The sequence below is a fragment of the Salvia miltiorrhiza genome, chromosome 5 (assembly GCF_028751815.1).
Source record: "Salvia miltiorrhiza cultivar Shanhuang (shh) chromosome 5, IMPLAD_Smil_shh, whole genome shotgun sequence".
Classification (NCBI taxonomy): Eukaryota; Viridiplantae; Streptophyta; class Magnoliopsida; order Lamiales; family Lamiaceae; genus Salvia; species Salvia miltiorrhiza.
Window position 1 is genome coordinate 55678191 of NC_080391.1, and position 19727 is coordinate 55697917.

Sequence of the window (19727 nt, forward strand, 5' to 3'; positions counted from 1 at the left end):
AAAATGAGAAAACTAGGAAAATCAGTTTTATCCAATTTTATGATATCTTACTAAAATTAGTTTTGGGCAATATTTATTTTTTCAAAAGTTGTGGGCTTCTACCAATTTTATCCAAGTTATATCTTTTCTTTAATTTTTGTGTTCAAAAGATTTGAGTCGATTTTAATGAAACAAAGAGAGTATATATATATATCTATATATATGGTCGATTCGGTTTTTGACCGACCAAACTCACGAAAACCAGACCGACCGATGAAACCGAAACTTCCCCAAAAAACTAACCGAACCGGCTGAACCGAAATGGGATCCTATATTTAGGATGGTGTTAATGTGTTTGATGTTTTTTGCCTGAGACAAGTTGAGCTAGAAAAGGTCGAATCCTAGGCATTTTGGTTCAACCACCAACTGTTTGAACTTTTTCGTTTAAAGGGTTGAAAAAAGACTTGATTTTTTTCACGGGTGTTTGAAATATATACCTCAATCCCACAAAAGGAATCCATTTCTTGAGCATGCAAGAAAGAGAGAAAAGCTTTACGATTTTCGGAGAAGATGAAGAAGAAGGAGGTGCATTGTAGTAGCAGCAATCTTGATGCAGATATTGGTGAGGTGTTGTTGAAAAAGAAGGAAAGACATATAGTTTCTTGGAGTCAAGAGGTAAATTTGTTTTGTTTTGTTTTTTTTTTTTTTTAGCATGAAGTTGATTTATTTGATGGATTTATCACAGGAAGACGATATTCTGCGCGAGCAAATTCGTTTACATGGCTCTGAAAAGTAAGAATCTTGATTTTTTTTTGTAATAATATGATTATGTTTGAATGTTGTGGCTTGTGAGAGAAACTCAACTCAATGAGTGTGATTTTTGTGACAGTTGGGGAATTATTGCATCAAAATTCAAGGACAAAACGACGAGACAATGTAGGAGGAGGTTAGTGTGCATTGATTTTGATAGTGATAGGCCCCTTTTTCCCTCTGTTTTTTTTTGTATGATTTCATTCTTGCTATTTGCAACACTTTTTTGAGTTAGTTTTTTATTTTTGTTTTTGTTTTTGTTTTTGTTTCAATAGATGGTTCACTTATTTGAATTCCGATTTCAAGAAAGGAGGGTGGTCGCCTGAGGAAGACATGCTCTTGTGCGAGGTTAGCATCAAACGTGTCGAATTCACACTTGTTTGTTTGCAAGATTGGATGATCTTTGTAGTTTTAGTTAGTTATTTTTGTGGGATTTCACAAAAATTCAAAATTTTGTTGTAGGCGCAGAGGATTTATGGGAACAGATGGACTGAGATAGCAAAGGTGGTTTCAGGCAGGTGATGAAGACTCGAATCCTTCCTTAAAACTCTCCTTTGAATTTGATGTAAGAAACGAAAAGTCGGTTGCTGCAACGGGTGTTTTCTGTCTCGTTTGCAGGACTGATAACGCTGTGAAGAATCGATTCACCACTCTCTGCAAGAAGAGGGCGAAACGAGAAGCCTTGGTGGAGAAAAACAGCACCACTTCTTATGTCAAGTTGAACAACAAAAGGGTCGTGTTTCGCAGTGGACTCAGCTCAAATCATGGATCTGAAAATGCTCCTAAGAAGTTGAGGTATGGTGAAATTTTTTGAACTATTTTCTAAAACGAAAAAATGTGATTTGTATTGCTGATGCAGAGGAGAAAACGTTGATGGCGTTGAGGAGGGTTCGACTGATAAATGCGATTTCAAATTTGCACGAGCGTTTCTTGAGAAGGACGATCCGAAGGTGCTTGCATTGCTGCAGCAAGCAGAGCTGCTGAGCTCTCTTGCAATCAAAGTTGATGCAGAGAAGACAGGTCAGAGCCTTGAAAATGCTTGGATGGTAAGTGGTGATAATTCTGTTTTACAAAGTAAAAATAAAATTTATATTGCATTTTTATGATATGGTATGATTTATGAGATAACATGGCCTCAGGTGCTTCAAGATTTTCTGGAACAGAGCAAAGAAAGGCAACAACTGCTTAAGATGACAGATGTTGATGCTGATTTTCAAGTAGAGAAGCTCAATGCGTTGGCGGAGGAGATAAGAAGCTGCGATGAAGGCAGTAGATCATCGTCCCCAGCAAGCTCTGAGTATAGCACAGGATCGACTCTCGTGCCTGATGTGCCACGCGACGAGAGGGGAGAATGTGAGGAAGAAACTGCTGCATTGCATCAAGAAAAGTTGGATAAACATTGTCTTTCTGGGACAAGCACAGATGAAGGTATAACACATAACAAGTTTAATAGACAAAGATGCAATAGGTATTATAATTAACTTTTAATTTTCTTTTCTTAATCCAGTGAAAAATATGTCAACATATGAAGACATAAAAGGTGATAATGAAGAATTCAGCTCTCCTACTAATGTGACACCACTATTCAGAGCACTTGCAGCAACAATTCCCAGCCCAAAATTTTCAGAAAGTGTAAGACTTCATATAAATTTATTTATTTTTTTGAATCTTTTCAATGTCTTTTTCTTTCTCTGCTAACCAAGTGAATGAATCTGTGCAGGAAAAGCACTTCTTGATGAAAACTCTAGGACTGGAGTCGTCGTCTCAGAGCAAAGTCACGAATCCTTCGCAGCCACCACCACCCTGCAAGAGGTCCCTCCTCCATTGTCTATGATCAAATCACCAAGGCACCGGAATCATCACCACAACCCCGTCTGGAGCCTTTTGTCGTGTAGAGATCTTCTGTTTCTTCGTTTAGGAGTTTGTTTGCCGTTGGATTGCAGCCATCTCGACCTGTGTTTTTACAGATAGGCCCGCGAAGATCTGCCTTCTTGCTGCCTAGAATGCTGAGGAGCACTCCAGCTTTTGAAGATCGATCTTCGTTGATCTGCATCCTCGAGTTTCTTCTTTCCTAATTTCTAGTGTTTACATTCATTCGAGTGTTGTTGTTTACATAATGTTGAGTCATTTTTTTCTTTTGCCTCATCATGGAACTTGGATATGGAAATCCACTGTTCCAATTTGGCTACATAAGCCTTATTGTATAGATGTAACCAACATAGATTCTTAGTTCTTTAGTGTAACTATATAATGGCACCTCGCCAATATAGAGAGAGAGTGAGAGAGAGGGAGAGAGAGAGAGAGAGAGTAGTTCATGTTTGTAATGAAAATATTATCTATTCAACATTGATCTTAGCTGTTCATCTAAATTCGAATCTACAATTTCAAGGATACAAGAATCCAAATTAATGTAATGACTTGGCCATAATTTTACATCAAATTTTTAGCTCAAGGGAGGGGGAAATATCAAATATTACATGTAGAGTCTAAAAATCATGAGCTCACTTAATTGGACTTCCTTTTCTTCGGCATTCTCTGCAACTTCTTCCATTTCAGGTAAATCTGGTACGATAATCCGGAGAAGACCATCGCAACGCTCCCCCATTGTTTCTGGGAGAGGGGATTCCCACTTAACAACGAAGAAACCACGATGCTCACGAATTTTCTGGTGGTTGTGATCGTTGTGTTGGTCAAGGAGCCGAATCGGCTTATGGTTAGGAAAATGAAGTTCTGGCCGACTGCACCGCACAGACAGTAGAGTAGGATGTCCCACGCTGCCTCCGGATGCTGCCTGCAGAAATCGATAGCATTGTATCCGATGGCGTTTGGCCAGCCAAACATGAATATCAGATTGTAGATGGTGCCCCATAAGTTCATGCCTAGCATTATGTTCCACGCACTTGTCTTCGGGTACCTGAATAGGAATTCCAGCTTCCATATTTATCAAAATATGCTGTGGTCACATTGATTATAAACAAGTTGATTTTGAGAGAGAGAGAGAGAGAGAGAGAGGCAGGAAACGCGTCTTAAGGAGATCAAAGCATACGCATTAAACAGATCTCATACCAATAGAGAGGCAGATCACGAGGACTAGGAAATTTCGTTTACCTTGCTGTGATTGAATCTTGAGTCGCGTTTGTGAATCCATCAAAAGCAAGGTTCAGGAAACAAAGACCATATCCAATTGGAGCATTTGGTTGTGCTAGTTTGCTTGTTATCTTCGAGCTGGTCTGAGGGGTGAAAAATATGCAACCAAATAAAAATCACATTCAGAAATATGGAGTCCATTTTTCAAAATTGCATTCAGAAACAGGCTCCAAATTCAGATTACATAACAACGGTCTCCGGCAATTGACATAAGAATTTAGCTATTCTAATGGGACTACAAACAGTGAAGCGCGCATATCTACCTTTGAAAGTGCAAATGTGGATACACCTCCAGCAACAAGCAATGTGCAGACATACTCTGGGATTGTATATTTAATCCCATAAACTAATGTGCCCATCAACATGACTGCAAAAGGAAAATCAACTCATAAGATTGAGGTAGGGATGAAACAATTTTACCCCCAAATGGAAAGTATGATCACAAGTTTCATGAAGATACTTTGTAAAATTATGAACATTCCTTCTAATGTGATATCTTACTCTTCTTCTTTGTAAAATGTAAATAAATAATATTCACGATGGAACGTCATTCCAATTAAATAAGTTAGAGCTTTAAATTGCAATGAATTTATTCTTGTGAAGTCAGTTTTCCTCCATTTCCAATTCAAGAATAGATTTTATTCATTACGCAAGATTGGATTTCATTCAATAACACCCTTATATGCTTTCATGAAATAGGAAGCGTGGAAACTCGAGAATTCATTCAATAAGCAACAAATACATATCAACTCACCTGGAATCATTTTTGAAGATTTAGCCAGCACCTGTAAATATGGAATCGAGCATTAATTCACAATCCTCTCAAGATATAAAGACGATTCTCCCAAATGGACACAAGTATTAAGATCAATCATGACTTAACAAATCAACATTAACCAAAAGAACTAAAATCTACAAATATCAAGAATGCTTAGAATTTCGAACATGCCTGGGCGGGGTAACTTATGTACTTAAGCGCTTCAATCCCCATACCCGGGCCAATCGTGTTTGTAATGCCAGCACTCCAATAACTCCACCATGGAGCTCCAGCATCACCACCATTTGACCAGAGCCATTTCACTTCAAAGTTGCAATTCAAAAACATAAGCATCCCAGCATATACAGATTCAGCTGAAAAGCATTCAACTTATGAACTTACTTAGAAATGACCATATCAAACATACTACACTCTGTGCTAGGTTCAAGAACGCCAAATGCTCAAATCTCTTCTTATCAGGACCAAATCTTTTTGTCGACCTATAACAACATTGTCATCAAAATTCAACCATAAGTCCAAAAATTAGTTTAGAAAAGAACAATTACAACAAATAAACGGATAACTAAATCCACAACACACTCAGGAAATAATATACATAAAAAAATCCACAAAAACATCTCTCTCTCTCTCTCTCTCCACACACACACAAAGAGCTAGCACATTGACTAATGCTATTCATAATCATAGCCACGTAAACTCAGCTCCAAATTGGCAAATTCTTTCTTCAACATTCACAGTTCTCCTATTGTCCGGAAAAAAGAGAACATTACTTTCACCATGAAAATTAACAAAACCTCCATCACAAAACATTTACAATTCATATTTAAGATAATTAACATTTGCACAACAATTGGAGCAGAAAAATCGAGCTCTAAATGCTTACACAGTTTCCTGAAGAACCCCTTGGTAGATATAAGCCGCCCAAATGCCGGCGACGCAGAAAGCCAGGAGAAAAACGCGGTGGATTCCGGCGCCGCGAGACTCCATCTGCCTCCGAATGTAACGGAAACCACCAGATCGCCGCCCGCTCCGATCACCAAGTTGTAGCTCGTGCCCGAACCTTCGTTTTCTGTTACAGTTATATTCTCAACATTTTCTTCAATTTTTTTTAATTTTGGGTTATGAACAAAGGCAATATGTGGGCCCGATGTTACGTGTAATCCCACGTGGCAAACTCCGATTGGTTAAGTGAGTGTTGGAGGAATCTAATTGGACGGAAGGACGCGGATCTCTTAGTTGAACTTGAGCACGTGGTTAGCGAACTGCATTGGGTCGGGTCGGGTCGTCAATATTTGCTAGCAAATTTAATTTGGGCTTTTATGAATTATTGGGCCGATTAAGTGGGCTGCTTTAATTTAACGGGCCTTTCCTTTCCAAGTTAGAAAGTTTCTAGCCCCATTTCTTCTTTCGATTTTCAAACATCATGATCATGATAATACTACTGCCATAATTTTTGAACTTGTATTCGATTTTCACTTTTAAATTTAATATATTCTTTTAGTTTTTCTTTTCTAAATATCTACCCTTTTTTTTGGGATAAATTATACAAGTAAATAATAAAAAAAATTAAAGACCGCACCACGGTGAACTCGAATCCAAGACCTAATGTCCAAGACCATCTAACCATCTACCGCTATGACAATACACGCACTGACGCACACTTAAATATCAACCTTTTTATTATAATAGAAGACGGCCTGGCCTGCCCCTTTTTAAATAAAACTAATTTGATCTAATAAAATTCAATTAAACAAATCACTAAACTCTTTGAAGATTATTAATTCTTAATTAGAATTATTAAATTCTAATCTATGACTAATAGTTTAATACACACTAACTGATAATTAAAGTTACAATTAAAATTTTAATCAGGAGTTAAGTTCTAATCTTTTATGATTATGTTGTAGTATTATTAAAAGTATTAATTAGTTAAGAAAAAGTTAATTTTATTCAAGTTATACATACGCACAAATCAATATTTACATAAAATGCGTAGAAAAAGTGAGGATTATGACATTGGTCCATAAAAAAAAGAAAAAAAAAATATGAAAATGTATTACAGTAAAGTATTTTATAAATTTTTACATCACCTACATCAAATAAATTTCATGTGTATTTTATAAAATTTTATTTATACATTTGCTTCAGTTCACTATAATGATCTGAATTGGTCGCTCTTGACTCTCAATTAAGATATATTCAATTAAGTTGTGTGGAATGTAAAGAATGCTATGTATACAAGAGATTACAAGAGAAATATTCAAACTTGTGGAACCTGCTGCGCGCGTGTATATATATATATATATATAGGGTAGGGATCCATAGAGAATTATATTTTTGGAGAGAATGAAAAATAACGAATAAGCCTATAAATTTTACGAATAGATCAACATAAATAATGAACAGATGTATTCAGTAAATATGGTAAAAATAATGAAAATCTCGCCCATATCAGAATTCGAACCATGGCCAAAAATCTTATTCATACGATATATTGATTTATTCATCGAAATGTCAGACTTATTCGAACGCATTCTCTATTCTCAAAATATTTATCATTCTCCATGGATCTTCTCCCTATATATATATATATATATATATATATATATATATATATATATAATAAAGACATATATTAATATGGATATCTACCTAAATTATTCAAGATTTAAAATATTTCTTGATTGACACTAATTTATGTTGATTAATTAATTTAAATATGAAAAGTATTTAAGCAAATTAATGATATATATAGCTATATATATTAATATAATTAAAATTAAATTAATTGTTATTATGATAATATTCATGAAGTTTTGACGGAAATCTTTTGGCAGTTGATTTAGCTTTTATATTCATATAGATATTGATGCTTACATTGAGTGTTTGAAAAAAAAATAACAACAACAACAAAAAATATGGTATTTTTTTTCTTTTGTTTGACTTCTAGAAAAGAAAAGACGACGATTTTGGTAGGTGTCATTATTTGTGTTATGAAGGGAAAAAAAATATCCGAACATAAATCCTTGTAGAATCTGCTGCACTCGAAGGTGTAATACCCTGCAACAGACTTATCCACAATGTATAATATGTGCATGCAGGTTCCTCAATTCCATTTCTTGATTTTTGAAATAGCTAAGATGGTAGAGCACTTGCTTATCAGGAGATGTAGCAATTACAAATCTCTCAACTTTTTTCTCTTATTGATGAAGTAACAATTCCAATGACTTTCAATGACTATTCAATTATGATCTTTTCTTTTCTTTTTGATGGACTATAAATGGATACTCTCTTAAAAATGGATACAACTATCATTTGGAGAATCGTATAGAGAAAGAGTGGAGTTTTAAAGTGCCATGATTGAAATAGCAATGTTTTCTTTTTTGTCATAGATTATAAGTGAATACTATTGTAGAGGCTAAAATCTACAATTGAAGTTGACGTATGCACGTCCGGATAGATCGGGCACTAGCAACCTGTCAACACAAGAACACGTAAGAACCCTAGGTTGAGCACCGGGAGGGGGTGTCGACCGTAGAGCCTCCGACGCTCAAGTCAGTAACGGAATAGTAAAATAGAATGATAAACAAATTGAAATAAGAGAGAAAGGCAGGCTGGAATGAGCGGTTATTCCAGGCTGTAGGCGGCGTCGGAGGGTGGAAACGGTGATAGCCGGTTGTGATAATGGAATGTGGGAGACGGAGATAGGCCAAGTTGGCTGTATCCAACTTGGAAGAGTATTCAGACTGGCGGCGGAGTAGAGAGAATTCAAAGAGTAGAGAGCAAGTAAGATTTTTTCGTCTTCTCTGTAACCTAGTCAGTCTGTCTATATAAAGGGCAGCCAGCCGCTAGGGTTTTACAAGCTGACCTTATCCGTCCACGCTTTCCACTTCCAAGTTGTTGCGATTTGGACGGGATCATAAAGATTCATCCTTTGACTGTGTCAGCTTGGCGAAAGATATTTTTTAGGGTTGATGGCTAGGTCATGTGACTTCGTCAACAAGGTGGGCGGTAACCCTTGGGCCGGATGTGATACCTCCAGCCTGGTTATCGATTCAAGTTGATCTATAGCTTCTTGGGCTAGATGGACCAATATGCTTGACTGACTGGGCCTTTTAGGGTCGTGCCAGATTGGCGAGCTAACTTGATGGGTTTGGGCCAAGTGCGATTTATCCAACCGGACTATTGAGACAAGTTGGACTTGAAGTTTGTCGGGCTGGATTGACCGGGCTGTTTAGCTCATTGGTCCAACTTGAAAGATTAATTGGGTTGGATTGACCAGGTTGCTTGGCTTGCTGAGCCAGCCTGGAGTGCTGATTGGATACGGGTCATGTTGACGAATTTTGCCCACTACAACTATTAACAAGGGATACAATTCTGATTAAACGATCATATGGTAAGCCATGTAAATAAAGACTTGCAAACTCAGACTAAAGTTAGTGTTAAATAATTGTAATCAATATAGTAATATTAAACTGAAGATGGATTCATTTTATAGTTGAGTATATATTGAATCAAATGATCAAGATCTTGACAACATATTTTTTTTAATCTAATGAACATTGTTATGTAGTTAAAATTTTCACCAAAATATCTAGATATTTTTTCTTTCAAAGTATCTATTAGTTTAGAATGAGTTTTCGAAACTTTTAATTACTACTATTTTATAGATGCATATTTCACAAGAATCACAACATATCTTTTTGGAGGGTTAATTAGCTGTAAATTAACTCACAAACTATTAGTGAATGCTGCTATGTTTTCAATTCTATAAAATTATAGTATAAATACATAAAATTTAACACAAAATCTCCTGTATACCCGGATGTTCCGTACACCCGGGTTGACCCGCACCTGGATCATGACCAGCATGCTAATCCAAATCCGCATCCTGACCCAAATCGTGTAAATGATACCATTCAGTTATACAAATGACACTGCTTATAATTGACATTATTCAGTCATATAAATGACACTGTAAGTCTGTAACATTTTAAAATGTTATAGTGTTATTTTCAATCTTATAATGTTATTTAAAATATTATAGTGTCAATTATATGAAGTGTTATTTATATTTCTGAATAGTGTTAATTATATACAATGTCATTTTTTTTTAATCAGAAAAAGGGATTTCATTATAATAGGCACCAATGGTACTAGACGAAAAAGAAGAGATACAATGAGAGGCAGTATCAGATGAAAGAATTAAACTGCTGAAAACAGAATCCAAACTCAGTCGAGAAATTTTACACCATTAAACCAAAGTCTGAAGTCATAGCACAGTATCGGAATGTTGTAAGCCGACTTTCATCCCCAAAGCCTCGATTTGATCTCTGCAATCGTCTTTTCTTTGTTCCAAATATCTTTGTTGAATTTGCACTGATTCCTCCATTTCCATAGACACCAGATAGTGCAGATCCATAGTCCGGTTAGGAATTTTTTTATCCCCTTTGTATACAGTGTCATTTACAATGTTATAGTGTCATTTATACGCAGTGTTATTTGTATAACAGAATAATATCAATTACATGTAGTGTCATTTGTATAACCGAATAATGTCATTTACACAATTTGAGTCAGGATGCGAATTTAGATTAGGATGCGGGTCAGGATCAGGGTATGGGTCAACCAGGGTGTTCGGTACACTGGGTGTACCCAAGACCACCTCAAACTTTAATTAGTCTATTCTCTATTCCAAAATTTGCCATGAAACTCTCTCACAAACACATGTGTGTGTGTGTGTGTGTGTGTGTGTGTGTGTGTGTGTGTGTGTGTGTGTGTGTATATATATGGTTAAGTTCCATGGAGAAGGATATATAAGTAGAGAATGAAGAAACATTGAACATGTCAGTAGAAGCGGTTGAATATACCAATAATTTTGTTGAACGTTTGGGGGTTCGAACCCTGTATAAGTTCAATACAATTCCCGTTGAACGTTAAACGAACGAACGCTGACCGTTAGATTAGATAAGATCAATGACTGAGATTGCTTCTCATTTCTTTGCAAACATTTACTTCTCTCTCTCTCTCTCTCTATATATATATATATATATATATATATATACATATAGGGTTAGGTTCTATGGAGAACAACAAATATTCAAAGAACAAAGAACACTGAACATGTCAGTAATTCCTCTTAAACGTTAAACGTTCGTAACAGTCATTTTGTTGAACATGGCGTTGAACATATAAGGGGTCGAATCCCACAACCCCCAAAAATTCAATATTTATTCACGCTCATGTTCAACGAAATGACTGTTACGAACGTTTAACGTTCAAATGGAATTACTAACATGCTCAATGTTCTCTGTTATTTGAATATTTAGTGTTCTCCATTGAACTCTTCTATAATATATATATATATATATATATATATATATATATATATTAAAAATTGATTACGAAAATTATATTTAAATTAAATACATCTAATTTGACTACCTCATTTTAATATATGTCCCGCATGTATATTATAATTAAAATATATACTATCTAATTTTATATTTAAACTAGTTATTTTCAAATAAAGAAATATATGGATATCTACCTAAATTATTCAAGATTTAAAAGATCTCTTGATTGACACTAATTTATGTTGATTAATTAATTTAAATATGGAAAATATTTAAGCAAATTAATGATATATATATATATATATATTAATATAATTAAAATTAAATTAATCATAATTATGATAATATTGATGAAGTTTTGACGGAAATCTTTGTAGTTGATTTAGCTTTTATATTCATATAGATATTGATACAAAGAAAGAAAAGAAATATTGCAACTTAAAAATAAAAATTGGTGCTTACATTGAGTGTTTGAAAAACAAAAAAAAAAAAACAACAAAAAAATGGTATTTTTTTCTTTTGTTTGACGTCCAGAAAAGAAAAGACGGCGATTTTGGTAAGTATCACTATTTGTGTTATGAAGGAAAAAAAAGGATAAATATATTCATGCATACTATGTATAAACATAATATATAGGACATTTTAGTAAATTATCATTAACTAAAATATATTTTGACATTTTTAGCCTTAGAACAAATTTTATGGAAATAAATTTAAACTTTAGATTTCAAATACATGGTTATAAATCTCTTTCTTTAATAGTTAAAGACTATTAACTTATATAGATTAAACTAGTTATACTATGTTTGACTAATTAATTATTACCTAATATGTATTTATTTATCTTTGGAAATATTGACATAATTTTATTTATATAGTGAAATATATTGTGTCCTATAATAATAATAATAATAATAATAATAATAATAATAATAATAATAATAATAATAATAATAATAATAATAATAATAACAATTTTTTTTTTACTTGCGTCCATGACACAATTTTTTATTTATAGCATGGCATCCTATATATCCATATTATTATTTTTTATATGATTAATCGTTAAAAAGAAAAATAGCATTCCAATGTAATTATATATTATTTATAGGGAGATTACAAACAAAAAAAATGTCTTCATATGTTAATTAAAAATCAATATGAATCAATGATATTGTACGACGATGTAAAATTCTTATATAAATATCGACATAATAATATATAAAAAAGTATTAAAATACAAAAACACTAATATTGTACTATATAATAAAAAATTAAGATAATTTGTATATAAAATAATTATTAATTATAATTTAAAACTTTCACAACACAACTCAAGTAAATTAAACACAAAATCTCATGTACACCCGGGTTGACCCGTACCCAGATCCTGACCCGCATGTTAATCCAAACCCGCATCCTGACCCAAATCGTGTAAATGACACTATTCAGTTATAGAAATGACATTGCTTATAATTGACACTATAACATTTTAAAATGTTATAATGTCATTTTCAATCTTATAGTGTTATTTAAAATATTATAGTGTCATTTACAATCTTATAGTGTTAATTACATGAAGTGTCATTTATATTTTTGAATAGTGTCATTTACAATGTTATAGTGTCATTTATATGCAATGTCACTTATATAATAGAATAGTGTTAATTACAGACAGTAGTGTCAGTTATAATTTAAGTACAAAATTGTAATTTGTAATTTTGTATTTAAGTACAAAATTGTAATTTGTAATATAAATTTGCATACTATCCTATTAAGTAGTTTTCTAAATGTTAATGATGATTTATTTTTTGTACCATGCATTGCATGTTGAGATAACTTCTAACATAAACACTAACACTCTTGACTCTACTCAAATAATCAAATATGAATATGACTTTTTAGTCATATTAACACTTGTTATGCTCAAAGATACATAACTTCAAGTATTTAGTGAAATGATAGTATTCACAAACTGATCGTATTTTTTCATTTCTGTTTTGTTATTTTGTATCTTCAATTTATTTTAATAAATATTCTTGTAATATTTTATATTCATCATTATTTTCTTATTCCGTATGTACGTATGATTGATGTAAGATTGTTTTATTTTCTGTACTATTCTTGTAAGATGTTTTGGAATTGAAATCCAAAAAATAAGGAAATAATTACAAACAAAACATATTGTTTATTTATTATTATTTTTTTTCAAGTGAAATTGGAATCAAGCCATTTATTTTTTTCAGTATTTTACTATGTATAATCACTTCTAAAGACTAAATAATCTTCATATAAAAATACATGATAAGAAACAAATATTTTCATTTTTCATTAAACAACTGTATAATGAATAATTATTATTAAATATTTCATTTTTGGTTATTAAAAAATACTTTTATTTATTATCAACAAAAATTTACATCCTTTATTAAAAAACTTAAGTATTCATTATTTCATTATTTTCATTTTCATTGAAAAAATATGTCATGGATCAATATTAACAAATATTTTTCTATAAAATATGAAAATATATACATGCATTATGCATAGTTAAGTATCAGTAAAAATGGCTAATGGATTGTTGGCGGATTTGATAATTATTGGCGAATGGATTTGTTGCCTAATGAAATGATGAGTATTTAGAAGACAACATTAAATCTCCAACAACATTGCCGGCAGTTTTGTTAGGGGTAAATTAGGATTAGAAAGAGATTAATTATTCCTATTTAAAATATTATTATTAAAATACGGTTATTTCTTGAAGAAAAAAGAAAAAAAAGAAAAAACGAACCTAAAGAACCCTTGACAGCACAGAGACGCGGACTAAGGGCCGAGCCTCGTTAAATCCCCTTCACAGAAAACCCAAAAGGGTATCCCCTTTACAGAAAACCCAAAAGGGAAAAACCGTAACGAAGAAAAAGAGCACTCGTCTAAACAAAAACAGAAGCAACGAACACCAATTAACCATCCAGAATCAACGCACTACTAAAAACAAAATATAAGGGTACTATGTTTATACATAGTATGTATATATGAATAGCATTACTCAAAATATATATATATATATATATATATATATATATATATATATAAATATATAGGGGAGGGCTAGAATAAAAACACTCTTAAGTGTATAGAATATAAATGATTTTCAGCCCTTAGATCATCAAGATCTACGGTTGATTCGTAACCCTTTTGGATGAATTCGTGGTCCTGGGTTCGAATCCCAAAGGTAGCAAAAATTTATTTTTCACAATTCGTAACCATGTTGGATGAATTCGTAACCCTGTTGGATAAAATTCGTACATTAAAAAACGTTTATATTTATATTTTAAGAAGTGTTTTTATATATTTCCTAGCTTATAGAATCAACGCATCCAAGACAGAATGAGATTCAGTGTACCACACTTTATGTCCCACTTTCAATTTTATTTCTTTTCTTATATATTTTTTCTTCAATTTCAACTTTATATGCTTTAGTTTAATTTTGTGATTATTAACTAGGGTTTATTCCATCAGTCTAGGGTATATAATTATTTTTTATCATTTAATTTCACTTTTATTAGTTAATAATAGGTTGATAAATTCAAAGTCATGGTATATACTTTTTAAAATTTTATTTTTTTTAAAAAAAAGTTAAATATAATTCATAGTATCATAATAAATTTTATTTTTATAAAAAATATTTTTAAAATAATAGATATAAGAATGAGACACAATGGCACACATAAAATTGTGGGACACTGGATCTCATCCCATCAAAGACCAACAACATCACGTAACAATGATAAACTCGGAAAGAATCCTCGCTTAGACAAACTAATTTAGGATTAATATAAAGAGACCACTTTATTATTTATTACAGCCAAACAAGAGCTTATAAAAGACATACGAGAAGCAGAATCATACTTGAATTACACTTTGATTAAGACATAGTATATGTGTAAGAACACATCCATGTACCGTATGGAAGATTTCGAAGATTTCACTCTTCTGCGGCGGACAATCCATGCCGAATCTACGACGTCGACGCCGGCCGATCCGATTCCTCCTCCCCGATTCGACATCAACTACCGATTCTCCTTCCAAACCGTCGACAACGGATGGATAATCCGGCGAGATTCCGATGTGTGGCAGTTCCACGGCCGGCGGTTGGCCGCCATGACCGAGAAGTTCGTCTCGTTGAACCTCGAGCAGTTCTTGGACTACACGGAGACGTGCGGAGCCCTACACGCGGTGCTCGGGGATTGGCCCGTCCGGGACTCGACCCGCGAGATCGTGGTCGATTTCGTGTGGACGACCACGAGGCACGATATCAAGGCGAGGCACGATATCAAGGCCATCGCGAGGCGATGCCACACCGCCATCGTCCATCTCCACTTCCATCTCGCGACGCTAAACACGTATGTTGACATCAATCAAGAGGACGAGGACGAGGACGAGGATGAGGACGAGGACGAGATGGTACCGGCCGCGGGGTGGTCGATCCTCTCGTTGGAGAGGGAGGTCGTCGAGGGCGGCGGGAGCTGCCCGATTTGCATGGACGACTTGCACGAGGGCCTGCGAACGCCGTGCTTCCACGTGTTTCACGATCATTGCATCATGAAGTGGCTCGGCGTTAGTCATTATTGCCCACTTTGCCGTTTGGAGATGCCGATATCTTGCTAGCTAGATCGGAATTTTTTTATTTTTTTTGTGTATGTTATTCTATTTTTCATTCATTGAGTTATACATATACTAATTTTTTAATGTCCAAAATTTCATGTAAGCTTGCAATTTAAACAAAAAGCAGAGGTTCTATCTAGCTAGACTAATATATCATCCCCTCCTAAAACAATCTAAGAAATTTAAACACAAGAAAAAACAACTCAACATAGGAAAATGCAATACTAGATAAAGCATGATTCAATCTAGTTAAAATTCCAAAAAGAAAAAAACACACACAAACACACAGCAGAAAGGCATGTACATCCTAGGTGATCTTAGGCAATATACCTGGCCACCCTCTGCCTTGAATCCTATCGACAACGGTCACGGATCACCGGAGAATCTCCGGCCTCGTCCCATTCAAAGGCATCATCGGCTCAGAATTTCTTGAGCCGCGAAACCAAAGTAATCATCGAAGAAATTCGGAGGCTCGGTGATGAAACACGAGATGACATCTCTGAGGGTGATGACGCCGAGCACCTGCTTCTCCTCCCCCGAGACCACGTAGATTCTGTGAACCGCCCTCGAGGCCAGAGTCTCTATCACGGTCCCGAGAGTCGAGCTCGACTGGCACGTGATCGGTGTCACGATCTTGCCATTGTCGTCCGTGGCCGACGCCACGGTTCCTATGAAATCCTTCACGGTGAGCTCCCTTGAGAAATATTCACACACACACACATTTCAATTTAGTTAAATAGCTATGACCATAAGGAAACATTTGTGAATATTCTACCTGAAATTTGTGAATAGTTCATGCTTGAGCAACAAGAACCTAATATCTCTTATGCTTATGTTGCCGAAGATCTTCCCCGACGAGCCCTCCACGACGGGGAGGCCTCCGATTTGATTCTCCTTCATCTTCTTGAAGGCCTCGAGGATCAACTCGTCGTCTCGAACACTCACCACCTAAACCACAAAAGCAGTTAGCTAGCTAGTACACTAAACAATTTCAGTTAGCTAACTAGCTAGCTAGGTTTTAAGGCTTTCTAACCTGATCCGGAGTCATGAAGGGGAGGCCGAGGTCGGATATAGGATTCGCGGCGATGCAGTCGAACCAGTCCCGTCCCCTGCATCCGCGGAGGCCCTGTATCACCGCGGACTGAGTTATGAAGTTGTTGATCGAGGGGCTCCCTAGCTCGATCACGGGCACGTTCCGGAGCCTGTACTTGGAGAGCAGCAGCATCACGCTCAGCATCGAGCTATCCGGGCCAACGGGGACGAACGGCACCCATCTATACGACTTGAGGATCGACCTAACCTATCGAGTTTGAAGCAACACACACACATTTGTCACATCAAAAACCAGAGAAGAAAAAAATTGAGATTGAACAACTAAGATCAATAGCCAAATACCGTGGTGGACTTGAAAGGCTCCTCGTAGAGGATAACCTTGTAGAAATCCTTGCCTAACTTGTCCGCGGCCGTGGGGGCGTCTCTCCCCATCCCTCTATCCGCAGCAACGCCCCCGGCCACAGCTGCCCCGACTGCTGCCACGGTCAGCCCAGCCACGGCCAGGGGGCCGGTGGCCCCCAAGGCCAGGGCGCCTATAGTGCCGGCAGCAGCAGTCCCGACCCCAGCAGCAGCGGCCGAGGTGGCGGATAAGGTGACCGCCGCGATCTCTGCCGTCTGCAGCACCCAAAGGACTATAGCAGAGTAATCCACAATCCCTAGATATCTCTTCCTCCAGTCCTTACTATCACTAGCCGCGGGGTCGAGTACCGGGGCCGACAGAATGTTGGTCTCGGACAACACCCTAACGGCGTCGCCTATCGACATGTCGGCTTGAATCTCGATAACTACAAAATCCGGGGACTCATCGGATCAGACAGACACTAGGCCTAATGTAAAACTAGTGATTATGTAACGACGAAGTGCAGCTTAATTGGTAAGTAACGACACCTTTACCTTTCCCACCGGGGACTTTAGGGAAGGACGAGACGGGGATTTTTGCAAACGCAGATGTCAGCTTCTCCTGCAAGGCGCAGGGGAGCTTCTTTCTGCTCTGCACCGTATCAAAATAGGCGTCGTAGCTCTCGTCCTTCCCGCTCTTCGATTCTTGCTTCGCCTTCGCTGCCATCTCTGTCACTACGAACAATCATATACTTACATATTCGTCAAGAGCTATCTATATATAGAGAGGAAAAGATTTAAATGAGAACTTCTTATTATGAGAACCGTGAGAACTGTTGTAACTTATACGTTCAGTGTAATAAATAATGTACAATCATATACTTACATATTCGTCAAGAGCTATTTATATATAGAGAGGAAAAGATTTAAATGAGAACTTCTTATTATGAGAACCGTGAGAACTGTTGTAACTTATACGTTCAGTGCAATAAATAATGTACAATCATATACTTACATGTTCATCAAGAGCTATCTATATATAGAGAGGAAAAGATTCAAATGAGAACTTCTTATATTATTACTAGAACTGTGAGAATTGTTGCAACTTATACGTTCAGTGCAATAAATAATGTACAATCAATACTTACATACTCGTCAAGAAATATATAAAGGAAAAAGATTCAAATGAGAACTTCTTATTATGAGAACCGTGAGAACGGTTGTAACTTATACGTTCAGTGCAGTACTACATAGTACGCATTATGCAATAAATTAACTTCACATTTTATATCGCGGTTTTTGTTGAGTATGGGAAGTTAATATACTTCGATTAACTTCCCAACGCGTACAATTTACCGCACTGAACGTATAAGTTACTGCAATTCTCACAATAAGGAGGTTCAATCTCGATCAATGTCGTTAAGCGATCAAAACCTACAATTTTTGCCAACTAAATCGTGGTAACTAACTCTCAATTTTTCTATGTTACATAATGAATTCGAATTGTTACCTAACAAACAAAGGATCTAAAGAAAAAATAATCATAAGATTCTTCAATATTAATCCACAATTTCTGTACGCGAATTTATCTCAAAATGGGCAATGAATTAATAGTTATTTATCGATCTACAAAAACAGAATCATGCAGAATCTAATGAAACTATTGTCTGATCTGTTCTAACAATTCCCATTAAAAACTACATATCCCATTAGTTTTACATGCATTTAAGATTCGATTTTGTGTTAGTATTGCAACCCTAGATTCCAAATTTACCAGTAATTAATCGAAACTAGAGATATAGTGAAGAACAGAATTTACCTGCTTGAAGTATCGGCTCTGATAATCGATTGATTAATAAATTTGCAGTTTTTTCACAAAATTATATGTTTCAGTAATCTCTTGCCACTTTCTTTCTTTCTTTCTTTCTTTTTTGGGGCTAAAAGAATATGGTCGCGCCATGTGTTTGCAGCATCTACACGTGTCAGGGCATAATCCTCGTACATGCTATTGAATTTCTATTTTTGTACATTAATTACTATAAATAGCGATCTCAGAACTAATTTTAAGGTGTTATAGTGGATGTAGTGTAATAAATACATACTTTTCATATCTATCTATTTATTTAAATACATGCAGTGTTATACCGAATTTATATGGTTCGATTGTAAGATTTATGTTTACGAAAAGATAAATGATAGGTATATATATTAATCCTGATGAGTAATTACATGATTATAGGCTTATAGCTTAAGAACCGAATACACACCGAATTTACGTGATTCAATCGTAAGATTTAAGTTTACGAAAAGACATTTGATAGATATAATCCTGATGAGTAACAATAATAATAATAATAATAATAATAATAATAATAATAATAATAATAATAATAATAATAATAATAATAATAATAATAATAATAATAATAACTTCTTACACAAGTCAAGAACACTGACTGCTACCTTCATAATCATCTATTTAGCCATTTCCCTTCCTCTTCGTTTCATTATAGAATCTAATAACATCAATTAGTTTAAGACAATACTTAAACCTGACATAAGGAAGAGCTTTAGTTAACATGTTTGAGGCATTCTCTTCA

At 35.0% G+C, this 19727-nt stretch overlaps 3 protein-coding genes across 6 annotated transcripts; 1 reads left to right on the forward strand and 2 right to left on the reverse strand.

Moving 5' to 3' along the window:
* Nucleotides 1-237: 237 nt before the first annotated feature.
* LOC131025228 (transcription factor MYB124-like) lies at nucleotides 238-3158 on the forward strand. The gene is made up of 10 exons (XM_057954893.1): nucleotides 238-654; nucleotides 725-771; nucleotides 869-925; nucleotides 1065-1137; nucleotides 1252-1307; nucleotides 1408-1584; nucleotides 1649-1835; nucleotides 1929-2217; nucleotides 2297-2421; nucleotides 2510-3158. Exons 1-10 carry the CDS (start codon nucleotides 550-552, stop codon nucleotides 2621-2623), a joined length of 1230 nt encoding a protein of 409 aa, XP_057810876.1. The 5' UTR covers nucleotides 238-549; the 3' UTR covers nucleotides 2624-3158.
* On the reverse strand, nucleotides 3105-5810 carry LOC131025230 (UDP-galactose/UDP-glucose transporter 3-like). Its single transcript, XM_057954894.1, has 7 exons — nucleotides 5598-5810; nucleotides 5096-5193; nucleotides 4886-5016; nucleotides 4691-4721; nucleotides 4200-4303; nucleotides 3898-4019; nucleotides 3105-3703 (listed from the first exon to the last, which is right to left on the reverse strand). The coding sequence occupies exons 1-7, from the start codon at nucleotides 5699-5701 to the stop codon at nucleotides 3295-3297; spliced, it is 999 nt and encodes a 332-aa protein (XP_057810877.1). The 5' UTR covers nucleotides 5702-5810; the 3' UTR covers nucleotides 3105-3294.
* A 10134-nt stretch (nucleotides 5811-15944) lies between these two features.
* LOC131025232 (SNF1-related protein kinase regulatory subunit gamma-1-like) lies at nucleotides 15945-19368 on the reverse strand. 4 transcript variants are annotated; one of them, XM_057954899.1, is made up of 6 exons: nucleotides 18947-19368; nucleotides 17683-17862; nucleotides 17131-17573; nucleotides 16769-17035; nucleotides 16511-16683; nucleotides 15945-16403 (listed from the first exon to the last, which is right to left on the reverse strand). In XM_057954899.1, exons 2-6 carry the CDS (start codon nucleotides 17852-17854, stop codon nucleotides 16187-16189), a joined length of 1272 nt encoding a protein of 423 aa, XP_057810882.1. In that variant the 5' UTR covers nucleotides 17855-17862; nucleotides 18947-19368; the 3' UTR covers nucleotides 15945-16186. The 4 variants fall into 4 exon arrangements, with proteins under 4 accessions (XP_057810882.1, XP_057810881.1, XP_057810880.1 ...); XM_057954898.1 differs by having other exon boundaries at nucleotides 15945-16429; nucleotides 17683-17856; nucleotides 18947-19366; XM_057954897.1 differs by having other exon boundaries at nucleotides 15945-16429; nucleotides 17683-17902; nucleotides 18947-19366.
* Nucleotides 19369-19727: the final 359 nt, after the last annotated feature.